The sequence below is a fragment of the Salmo salar genome, chromosome ssa17, assembly GCF_905237065.1.
Source record: "Salmo salar chromosome ssa17, Ssal_v3.1, whole genome shotgun sequence".
Classification (NCBI taxonomy): Eukaryota; Metazoa; Chordata; class Actinopteri; order Salmoniformes; family Salmonidae; genus Salmo; species Salmo salar.
The window spans coordinates 8648317-8661043 of record NC_059458.1 but is presented as its reverse complement, the minus strand read 5'-3'; the positions used below and the strand labels follow the sequence as shown (position 1 = coordinate 8661043).

The following is a 12727-nucleotide window of genomic DNA, read 5'->3' as shown; positions in this document are numbered from 1 at the left end:
ATAAAAGACGCCCCCGCCATCACGACCACTTTGAAAATGAAAAATATATATATAGGTCTATGTCCTGTACACACACACACCTCACGATCATTTTGAGAGGAAATATATATATATATATTTTTTAAACTGTGTTTACCAACGTCCCTCGTCAGAAACCAAACAATATCCACCCTGCCCCTCTCAACATGTCCTACAAAACATCCACGAACCTCTATTTTAAATGTTCAAGGAGCACGAAGTTTGTTTGATATAACTTATAACTAAACTTCTTCATCTTGTAAAATGTAGGCTAAATGGGTTGCTCAAGCTTGTAGGATTGAATGACCCCCCTCTTAAACACCATCTTTAATCAACCTAGACCTATTTACCTTGTGTGACAGTCAAACATGGTTACGCCGTCATATAGGGCCACTCATTCTGCATAAAATACTCATTGTTTTAGGTGAGAACAGTCCAGTATCTCTTTATTACGAAGATATATTCTGATGCTTATAAAGACGGAATAAGCGTGAATCGCAGGTTTGGCTTTGCCATGATGCGTGAAAGAGGAGCTTGGATATATAGATAGATTAATTCTAAAATGTAATGCATTAGTTCTAGTTGAAGTTTCCTCTAGGTGCAGATCTAGGATCAGCTTCCCCACCCCCAACAATAACCTTAACCGTTAGTGGGGAAAATGCAAAACTGACCCACGACCATAGTCTAGGGGCAACTTCACCCTACACCTCAGAGTGGCATCGTGTCATTCTTATGACAGCTTTATTGCAGGAAGTGCAATCTTCAACTCCCACGTTACTATTCTGTTGGATCATATTTAACTTCATAGGGAACCGTGACCTTTTACAGAAATGCCACCCATTCATAATTGCTCACAGATGACAGGGGTTTTAGGCAGTTAACTAATTGGGTGTTGTTGGTGGGAGTTTTTGCCTTTTGTCTTGCACCGGCAGGCAACCGGCAGGCAGAGATGGGAAAACTTAACAGAAGTACAACAATAGTGTAATTGTATTCTATAAAGTTCCCAGTTCCCAAGGAAATAAGCATTTTCCATTGGCAACAACAGCAACACAAATGTGGTAGGCTACCTTAGTGGCAACTCCACAGTGCTTATGGGAAGAGCACAGCATTTAATATATCTAGTCCAATATCTGTTGTAGTAGAATTGATATGCTCTTTAAATAAATTGTAAGTCTGTCTTTTCAGTGGTTGAAACATATATCACTGTAATGTGGAGAAGTTAGCATTGAGCTGTAACGGTTTGGGCTTCTCTTTTCATTTCCCTTCTTTGGCTCTTTTTTTTATAGTCAACATAAGCTAAACTTAGAGGGAATACAGATTCAGGACATTCTTTTTCTGTTCTGCAAACATGTTGTTTACACAATCTGCTGCCACATTGTGTGTGTCCCAAATGGCACCCTATTCCCTTTATAGTGCACTACTATTGACCAGAGCCACATGGGCCCTGGTCAGTCAAAAGTAGGTCACTATATAGGGAATAGGGTGCCATTTGAGATGAGACAATTATGGTGTTACCCAAATTACATTGATGTTGGAGTCTTCTTCTCCCATAATTACAGCGTAATGACTTCCTTTGAGTCTTGGCCCGCAATCACAAAGCGTCTCAAAGTAGGAGTGCTGATCTAGGATCTGGTCTCTGCTGTCTATATAATCGTATTCATTATGGACAATTTATTTTGCAAATCCTACATCAGGGGCCGTATTCATAAAGCTTCTCAGAATAAGTGTACTGATCTATGACCAGGTTCATGCTGTCTATGTTATCTATTAATTCATTATAGACTAAAAGGCTAAACCGATAATACATCAGAGCCTGTATAGGAGTGCTGAGATCATAATGCATAAGATTACATGGACAGGGGGTACTGATTTGAGATCAGCATTCCTATCCTGAGACCCAGAGGAATTCAGGAGGGGCCACTGAAACACTGCCACCCAGTGGATAATATGTTTATTACACATTGTCCATAAGGGAGATATGATCAGACATATGAGTATGTAAAGGGATTATGTTTATTACACAAATATGTTTGCTGACGAGGGCCATGTTTGTGAGTATGTTTGTGCGTGTGTGAGTGTGTGTGCACGCGCATAGAGTGGAATAGATTGAGGTGTGCGTAAGAATACCAAGACACACCACACTCGTGACACCAGTGTATAGATCAACGTGATACTTTATTCATAAACCTAGGACCATATATATAATACTGTATAAATACTCTATATACTCTACATCCTTCTGTTATTTCAATATAATAACAAATAAAAATACAACAATAATAATAATAATAATAAAAAGCAACAAGATTATATTTAACAAAAATAAATTATGTTTGGATATTCTGTACAAAACATCATCATAAAAAAAAAACCTTCTCGGAAGGCAGGACAGACTTACTTATGAAGTAGTAGCAGGAGAGAAGCCACACACACACACCGCGTTCGCTTGCTCACACACCTCTTTGGTCTAGGACAGGGCCGAGAGATATGGCTTTGAAATTGGTTTTGTTCAGTCCAGGATGCATATTGAATAATAAGTCTATTGGAATGAGTCTATTGGGAGATTCTACTGGAATATTAGCAGCACACATCAACTTATTCAGGAATGACCGAAGTTGATTGAAATGAACTGTATTGAGTTAGTTTGGTTGCATACAAAGTTGTATGGATTAGGAGGGACAATTCGGATTGTCTTTTGTTCTGCACCCTTTGAAACAGGAAGTGCCTCCAACCGATACAGGGAGTGGAATGTGTGGCAGTGAGACCATTCACACATATACATACATCCTCACCCCAAGGTAGCCAATTCTGTACAGTGATACATCTGGCATATATAGTCCCCCCAAGATGTCTGTCCAGTCCAGCTAGGACAGACAGCCCCCCCCCCCCACACACACACACACACACAAGCATGTCATTGGCACCTAAAGCAGCATGCTTTTCGAAAGAGAAGTGTCCACTTAAACTCTTCCTCCATCTCAGCTCCCCTGACATTTCCCCTTTCTTTCTTTCTTTCTTTCTTTCTTTCTTTCTTTCTTTCTTTCTTTCTTTCTTTCTTTCTTTCTTTCTTTCTTTCTTTCTTTCTTTCTTTCATGAGCTGTTCTTCAGGGACGTAATAATGAGGTGAGTCCCGACAGTCTTAGCAGGCGCTCTGGTTGCACAAGTCCAGCAGTGGTCGAGGCCTGTCTTTGGGGTTGCAGCTCTCGTGGGCGAGCGTACGCCCGTTGTGTCCCACGCAGCGTAGCGGGCGCTTGCGGAACCCACGGTCACAGCTCTTGGAGCACGCCGACCACTCCCCCAGGAACCATGAAGGACAGGGTTGTGGGGCGCAGGGGCGTGAAGCCAACGGGCGCAGCTCCTCCGGGCACTCCCGTGATGGCCGCCCCTGGGGATTCAGACACAGCACCTCCCTCTGTTGAGTACCGCCCCCACAGCTCTGAGAGCATGGGCCCCACTCCCGCAGGGTCCACTCAGCGTCCCCCAGCTCCCGGATGGCATTGATGGACTGGCGGCGTGCCACCGTTCCACCACCAGGTGACGCCAAAGCGGGTCTCGGGGCAAAGTAGCTGTATTTGACACGGGGACGGGGCGAGTCGCCTACAGACAATACCTGGATGGTCAGGGCCTCGGGGAGGGGCGAGAAGCTGCGTAGACGCTCCAGGGAGGCGGAGCTACCGCTGTATCGTAGCAACGCCCCCTTGAGGGCGATGTCTGTTTCGAGAGTCATCAGCTTGTAGTCGCCGTTCAGGAGGTAGGTGCCGTCCTGGCGCAACACTGCCAGGTAGCTGTTGTCATGGCGACCACCGCCGGGGGCACGTTGCTTCACGTCCAGGTGAGTGGCGCCAGCGGGGATGGTCACGACGTTCTGGTAACCAGGCCTGAGGGACAGAAAAACACAAGGGTCAAACATAGCCAATGGTAAAAAGTTATGCATAAGTGTAAGAGTTAAGTTAAGTGTAAGAGTCTCTACTGGGTTAAAATGAGGGTTTAGAGTGATAGAGATAGATTCATTAGAGAAAAATAGGATTCTACAGACTGTAGTAAAAGTTAGTAAATGGGTTCAACTAGAAAACAGTCATTTCTAGTCAAAGATGGCTCTTTTGAGGTCATAGGTCATTGATCTCACCTGGCACGCTCCAGGGCACCCGACACTTTCTTGCAGGTGGAGCCGTTGCCTCCGCACACGCCGCACTTGTCGAAGCGACGGCTGGAGCCGATGATTCGGTCACAGCCCGCCTTCACACACTGACCCTGCACACACACTGAGGTGGAGTCCGGGCTGCAGGGAGTACCGTCAGCCACCTGACGGTTGCAGAGAAACAAATGTTAGCCTAGTTAGCCTCGACAGTGTTAGCCTAGTTAGCCTAGACATTGATAGCCTAGTTATCCTAGAAAGTGTTAACCTAATTTGCCTAGACAGCATTAGCTTAGCCTAGTTAGCCCAGAGACAGTGTTAGCCTAGTTAGCCTAGGCAGTGTTAGTTAGTCTAGCTAGCCTAGATAGTGTTTGTCTACATTTTTGCAAAAGTATCTGTGGTGTGACCTGACTTACCTTGGGTTTCAGAATGAAGAAGTAGCCCGTGCCCTTGGCCCGACACACCAGCTTGCAGCGGTCTTTGGGCGAGACGCCGGCATATTTGGGAACCCACTCCACGCCCTCTCCCGAACCGAACGACACCTGTGACGAAATATCGTTGTGGGCCAGACACTGCTCCTCGCGGAACGACACACCTATAGAGAAAGAGGGATGAAGAGAGAGAGAGAGAGAGAGAGAGGTGTGATATTCACTGTTAGATTAGCTTGAGCCTTATGTTTACTTTACAGTAGGCTGTGATATTCAAATATGGCTATTCTCAAACGTGTAGAAAGTATGAGTACAATATGCAAGTCAGTGGCCTATGTGCCTAAATAAGGTTGTATAATTTCCAAGTATAAATATATGAATATGTGTATGCAATAAGATTAATTAGTGTATTAGCTATGTAATAAGCATGAACTAAGTATGTAATAAGTGAGGCTAGTTGAGGCGCTTACCGTTGCTATCAGGGCAGATTTCTGTGTTACAGGAGCGATATTGGATCCTCTTGCCCTCGCAGTACTTGCCCCCGTTTTTGGGCAGAGGGCTATCACAGTCCCTGAAGGAGAACTGCACCCCTCCGTCGCAGGTACGGGAACAGTCTCCCCATGGTCCCCATACTCCCCAGGCACCGTTGACTGGAGTCTGCAACAGGAGAGGACATCATCGTCATTCATAGTCACACACACTAGCCCATATAACACTTCAATAGTCCTATAGGTAGTCCTATAGCTAAAAAGCTAATAGTTACACACACTTTAGCCCCTATAACAGGGGTACTCAACTCTTACCCTATGAAGTCCAGAGCCTGCTGGTTTTCTGTCCTACCACATAATTAATTACACACACCTGGTGTCCTTGGTCAAAATCAGTCTCTGATAATAAGGTAACAATGAAAAATTGCAGTGGAACTGGCTTCAAGGTCCAGATTTGAGTTTGAGGGTCCTATAACATTTCAACACTCCTATAGCTAGCCTGATATATATAAAAAAGACATAACATTGGACCTAATCCAATGTAGCTCAAACTAGCCAATCCCAAAGCTGCATTATACTTCCTTTCCCCCCAATGGACCAATTCCACCACTCCCATTGACTTTAAGACTTTGTCATAGGGCCGTGTTATAACAGTGTTAAACACCCACCTGGTGACGAGCGGCCTCCGTCTTGCTCAGACACTGTCCCGCCAGGCAGAAGCTGTCATGGCCACACAGCGTCCCATCCGCCCACGGGAAGTTCTTGGTCTGACAGACCAGCAGTCCGTTGGTTGTGGTCACTGTGCACCAGAGCGCCACACATGTGGTACTCAGGTCGGGACAGTGCTGTGACTCCTCCCCGAAAGTCAGACGACATTGGCGGTCAGCGTCGTACACGGTTCCGGGTAGCGTGGCAGGCAGTGGCTGGGACTTGTGGGGCTTGTCCAATAGGCACTGGCCGTGTCCGTTGTCCATGAAGGAGGTGACCATGAGGGCGGAGCAAGGCGACCAGGGCTGGAGTTGGTCCAGGTTGGACAGGGTGGATGCCATCATGTGCGAGCCCCAATGGTCACCGTTGACGGTGGCACACTGCTTGGAATCGTCGTGGGGCATGTTGAACACATGGCCTAAGGCACAAAAGAGAGGGAGGAATGGAGAGAGGGGAGACAAGGGGTTGGTTTGGGACTGAGAGATGAGATGTGTACTGTGTGTGGCTGGTGACAGAGATGTGAATGTATGGTGCATATGTGTCAGCTTGGCATCAGGGTGGCATCTTACCGAGTTCGTGTGCCACGGTGAATGCCGCCTGCAGCCCGTCGTCCTCAATGATGGAGCAGCTCCTCTCCGGGTCGCACACCGTGCCCACATCCGCCATGCCTAGCGTGTCACAGGAGTGGGCGCCACACAGGTCCTATAGGGGGTGAGAAGGAACAAAACACATCTGTCAAACTCACTGCTTTCCCACATACACACACAGACACAAAACCCATATCATAAAGCAGAACCCGGTTTCAAATCAAAAGTAGTGCTCTATATAGTGAAATAGGTGCCATTTGGAAAGCAACCAAGTAGTTGTGAAGGTGTTGCCTGTTACCACAGTAAACATTGGTGTAAAAACATTGTTAAACCAGTGTTAAAATGCAAAAGCAACATACCGTTCGGGTGAAGAGCACGGCCGTGTCGTAGTGCTCTGGGTGGCGGTCGCTGGGCGGGTTGTGCTGCTGCTGCCACTGGCAGAAGTTGCGGAGGGTCAGGGCAGCGTTAGACGACACCTGGGGGCCGCTCTCCTCCTCGTAGACAACCAAGAGCTTGACCACGGCTAGGCTGATGGAGTTGTGGATGGTGGGGTGGCGGTAGAGGCGCGATGCCACCGCCATGATGGTCAGCAGGTAGGGCTTGAGTCCGGCACCGTGGAACTCGGCCATGGACTGATCGGCCACGATCATGATCTCCACGAAGCGAGGCGTGGACACGAAGCGCTTGGACCGCTGGTGGTGGGCTGGATGGAAAGAGAGAAGAATCGAGAGAGGTCAGACAAACTGGCCTAGAATCAGACTTTTAAGACAGTTCTCTTGTGAGAGCCTGGTTTCTCTGGTTTAAATTGATGAACTGTTAGTCTGTAAACAGTCTGATGAGAGATGAGAGACTTGAGGATGAAATGTCAAATTGCTTATGGCGAATATCTGAGTAGTCACAAGTGATTTTATTTTAGTTGTAACAAGTGATACTACAGGCCATCATGGTTTGTAAGGCTACAAATGTGTATTTTCTAGGGCAGATGAAGAGCGCCTGAGCACTAAGGAGATCGACCTCTCCAGATGTCTCTGGAGCTGCTCCAGCGGCTCTCTTTGGGTGACTCGCCCCTTACTGAAAAACCACATGCATTTCACATGTGATTATTACATGTGTTAGTGTTCCAAAAACACGTTTTTACATGAGTTCATCTGTGAAATTTCACGTGGAATCGTTTTCTCTGTATGGGCGTCTCTTCCTAAGGACTACATTCACAAATTTACCTTCACTGCGTGGAAATTATGTGTGAGAGGGGGAGAAAAAAAAATCTGGGAAAATGTCTGACAGTGCTGACCTGCAACGTGCAGTACCAGGAGGCGGTGAGACTAGTTTCCACCAGCCACCGTCCCCGGCCCGTACCTCCCTCCCTCGGTCACTCCCCGCTCACTTCCTCCGAGCCTTACCCTCCCCCTTCTCCCCTTGCCTGCGTATACTGTCAAAGCTGAGCCCATACCCCGTTAACCCTAGCTATGCACCGGTCAAAGTATCGGCTTATCCACCCTTACCTCAACATTTAAATATATAGCATTCGCTGTGTGTAATTATTAGAGGCTCAGATGTTTGCGTAAAAGTGGTATTTTACGCATCACTCTAAGACAGAAGATGAGGTAGTTTGGATAGACAAATCCTCTGGCTAAACTCTGCCCGTTCCAGGAATTGAAGCCCCAGGACACGGCTGGCACAGGAATTGGGCCAGAGTCCTTTTCGTTTGCCATACATGATGTAGACATACAACACAACTTGGCTTATTGTTTTTTCTTACTAAAAGATGTAGGCATATGAATATGATTGAAAGTCAGCATATTCCTAAAGGGACCCAAGTCAAAGGTTTTAGAAGTGTTAATGCATACCTGGGTGGTCTGAGTTAGTGGTTCCATGGTTTACTTTTGTCTCCTGATTCTCTGGCAACCTGTCCTCGTCCTCGTTGACCCCACACTTTGAGCTGCTCTCCTCTGCAAAAGATTCCCGACCTCTCCGGCGAATGAGGTGGAGGTCCCCATCAACAGACTGTGCATCAGTCGAATTATTGGGATAGATGAAGTACTCTTCACCTTGGAGGTAGAAGCCGCCCCGTAGTCCGTGGCACAGGTTGAGCGCAGCTGCGGAGTCCTCGTCCCCGTTCACCGTGCCCGAGAAGAAGCACTGAGTCTCGGCTGCGCTGCTGTCAGATTCCCGCTGCGCCTGCAACTCCGGGCTCCCCACCACATGGAACACAAACCCAGGCGCCAGGAAGGTCTGGTCCGGCTCTAGCTCCAAGACCACCCGTTTGCCAAATACGTCCAACCGGTAGACCCGCATCTCCGACTCCTTCTCTCGCTCCTCTACCGAAAGGGTCCGGCCCTGCTCGGCTTCCCTCTCCGGCCGAACCGGGTCGAGTCTGACCGGTATAACTGTACTTTCCTCCCATGTGCCGTGCGCCGCGCTCACGCACAGAGCGGTAATCAAACTGAACGAGACACAAACGAACCACTTCATATTCCGTGTCAAACCCTTCAAACTGAAAGATAAAATTATATTGAAGTGTCTGGCGGAAGCAAGTAAAATCCGTAAAAGACTCCACTAATAACTAAAAAATATCAGTCCAAGAACTAAAACACCTCCAGAAATTCTGTAAGTGTAAAAAAACTACAACGGAAACAAATCCAGTGCAAAACCCATTCAAAATAGTCTACAGCTCAGACTTCATATCTTGTTGCTTCAAGCTCGAGTCTTCTTATATTCTCTTGGTCGAAAAAAGCTCAGCAGTAGATAAATTCCAACTCTTCGGAACGTTGGTGATTCTTTCAGCCCTCTCTTGAATACTCAACAGCTGTTTGAGTTTCTATGTGACTTCGGCCGCAGGTTTTTTTCTACTGTGCCGTCTAGTTTCTGCTCTGATTTTGCATTAAAGACGGACAGACCCCGGCTCCCTATATATCCCCCTACTCGGGACCACCCCTTCCTGAAGCCCCTTTGATGTTCTAGAGACGAAATCTCGTGCGCAACAAAACGCAGACATAGAGACGTGCCATAATAATCAATCAATGTGGAGTGGGACGCGTTTGGCCTAGAACAATTTTTTTCCCCCTGCTCTGCTTGTAGGCGGGACTATAGCCCTCACTCCTCTCCCCATACCCCGTCCTCCCCCTAAATGTTCTCATCATTTACACTAAAAACTCTCATACTTTTCGCCCCTGCTACTTTTACGCTGTGCTCGTATAGCCTATACCCACACGATGAATGTAAATGATACTTCATGAAGGTGGCAGTGGTTATCTGTGGCAGTGGTGTGGTGTCTGTGAAACTGGAGATGTGGGGATAACAGGTCAGACATGGCAACCATCGCACCGGGCTCGATACCGGGAGCGAGGAGTCGTTTGCATAGCCTCAGTGCCAAGCGAGCTGTGCGCGGTGGCGGCCTGGCGTGTTTCCGTAGCTCTTCGGGGAGAGGGAGCGCAGAGGGGCCGGTGAGTTCTTAAGGTGGAATAGTGCCTTGGACGCATCACCTTCTCCACTCAACCCTCCGAGGCCAGGGCCCCTCTCCTTGGACGGACACCCCCTCCCCTCCACGCGTTCGTCTTCCCAGCTCCTCTTCTCAAACATATGGTGCAAACCGCATCACTTGTGTAAATCCAGTACTCTGGAACCTTTCCAAACGAATTATCGCTGGATTACTCGCCCCCTCCCAGTGACCGAGTAAATATTTGCAAAGTATTATATATCACGTTTGAATAATGATACATGACACACGAATAAAAATTCAAAACCCAGCCGTGTCTATGTATGGTAAGTCTATTTACATGTACATGTTAGTCTATTCACCCAGATGACAGGACAGACAAGTGGTACATACCGTACGGGAACAAAACGAGACGTCACAGATACAGTGCAGGAACACCAACAGCCAAGAGATAAAGATCAAGAGATAAGATGGATAAAGTGCCATACACGGTGGTCTCAGCCTCTTAGTGAACTGCGAGTTTGTTATGAGTATGGCCTGGCAAGTAGAGTATATGAGGGAAACGTTTATAATCAATTCACTAAATGCGTTTTTAACGCATTAGTTGGAGCCCATAATATGAATTGAATTTATAATTTCGAGGGGAGAATTGTAATGGGCCACCTTAAGCGCAACAGGTCGGGGAGAGAGAATAGTTGTAGTGACATAGTAGTCCAACAGATGTCAGACGTGGACCGTGGAAAAAGTAACAAAGGACCACCAAAGGCTCTACTACTGCCATAAATCCAATACATGGCACATGCTAGTCCCACCTAAGACTCATTTGGCTCAGCATTTGCATGTCACACATGTAAGGGGGGAAAAAAATGGTTGTATGGAAGATCATCATTTCTGTCTTTATCAACCCAGGTATGGAGGCATAAGGGATTCTAAATAAAAAAAGGGCCATAAAATGAACAAGGCCATGATACCAGCCTTAACTGTACACCTCTCTGTGGCATAGAGGGGCATTTAGTCCCAATTTGTGTTGAGAGGTCATTGATTGCCAAATCCAATATCTTTGAATGAATTCTGTATTATGAATGACATCTTGTCCTGTATGGCTCAGTTGGTAGAGCGTGGCACGGCAGGATTTTAAATTCCAGGCGCCACCCATACGAAAAATGTATGCATACATAACTGTAAGTCGCTTTGGATAAAACAGTCTGCTCAATGGCATATATTTCAATGGACCTGGCACCTCTGCTATCTCTAAATAACTTATTCTGAGGGCCAATGGTATTTTGGCAACACAAGTGAAGGAAATAGGTTGCTGTTGCTTTGTTTTTATTGGGTATTTCATTTAGGCACAGAAAAGGGTTTGCAAGGCGTAGTCATGTAGTATTATTGTGTTGGTGAAGATCATTTATTGGTGACAAAAGCCCTATAGCCTGCAGATGGCAGCACAACATCACATTTGACCTCAGTGTTCTCAGACTTCAGTACCACCGGACTGGAACTTCCATCAATTCATACACTCTACAGGCCACATAGGGACTTACAGTGTCTCCACAGCATTCTTACAAGTTCCTAGAAAGGAGCAATACACTAGAACATATCAATCTGGGATTGCTACATACATTTTACAACTTTTAAATGAGTGATCACTGAACCCCATATTGCCTCTGTAAAGGGAGCCAGGGCTATTATATAATGTCATATGCAGCTACACTCTGATTCTTGTACACATATCAGTTTCTTAAGGGAGTAACAGTTATTACGCTATCTTAGTGGACATGTCATAGGGAGAGATGGAGTCTACTATACCAGATTTAGCACACATATTCATTTATATGAGGGCGTGAAGGTTAATAAGTACACTCCATCCCCATTGGCTATAAAAAGGAGTGAATGTGACTACATTCTAGAGTGTGTGTGGGTGTGTGTAGGCGTGTGTGTGTGTGTCTAATGTGACGTCTGCACTTTGGCATATCACACTCCATCCGTCCCTTCTCATCATGGAGTAGTTCATACAGTATGCCCTATGCCCTTTTGATGTCTTTTTAAATAGCAACAGGGAAAACGCACGCCAGCACTGCACACACGCACACACTTCTACTGTCATCTGACCTGGGATTGTGGTAAAATGATCTATCATCATCGTCATCAATCTTGTAGTGAAAGACAACACCTTAGTAAATGCAGGTACAGGGGGAAGAAAAAGTATGTGAACCCTTTAGAATTACCTGGATTTCTGCATAAATTGGTCATAACATTTTATCTGATCTTCATCTAAGTCACAACAATAGACAAACACAGTCTGCTTAAACTAATAACACACAAACAATTCTAATTTTGTATGTCTTTATTGAACACACCGTGTAAACAATCACAGTGTAGGGTGGGAAAAGTATGTGAACACTTGGATTTAATAGCTGGTTGACCCTCCTTTGGCAGCAATAACCTCAACCAAACGTTTTCGTCAGGAAGAATTTTGGACCATTCATCTTTACAAAACTGCTTCAGTTCCACAATATTGTTGGGATGTCTGGTGTGAACTGCTCTCGAGGTCATGCCACAGCATCTCAATCGGGTTGAGGTCAGGACTGACTGGGTCACTCCAGAAGGCGTATTTTCTTCTGTTCAAGCCATTCTGTTGATGATTTAATTCTGTCCTTTGGGTCGTGGTCCTGTTGCATCACCTAACTTCTGTTGAGCTTCAATTGGCAGACAGATAGCCTTACATTCTCCTGCAAAATGCCTTGATAAACTTGGGAATTCATTTTTCCGTCGATGATAGCAAGCTGAGGCATCAAAGCAGCCCGTTGAGATGAGGTTTTGATGTTGGTGTGCTGTGCCTTTTTTTCTCCACACATAGTGTTGTGTGTTCCTTCCAAACAACTCAACTTTAGTTTAATCTGTCCACAGAATATTTTGCCAGAAGCGCC

General features: G+C 46.2%; 1 protein-coding gene across 1 annotated transcript; it reads right to left on the bottom strand.

Moving 5' to 3' along the window:
* Window positions 1–2174: 2174 nt before the first annotated feature.
* On the bottom strand, window positions 2175–9306 carry adamts1 (ADAM metallopeptidase with thrombospondin type 1 motif, 1). The gene is made up of 8 exons (XM_014151323.2): window positions 8212–9306; window positions 6724–7067; window positions 6347–6479; window positions 5738–6195; window positions 5052–5238; window positions 4570–4748; window positions 4145–4320; window positions 2175–3896 (listed from the first exon to the last, which is right to left on the bottom strand). The coding sequence occupies exons 1-8, from the start codon at window positions 8834–8836 to the stop codon at window positions 3158–3160; spliced, it is 2841 nt and encodes a 946-aa protein (XP_014006798.2). The 5' UTR covers window positions 8837–9306; the 3' UTR covers window positions 2175–3157.
* Between the last annotated feature and the right edge of the window lie 3421 nt (window positions 9307–12727).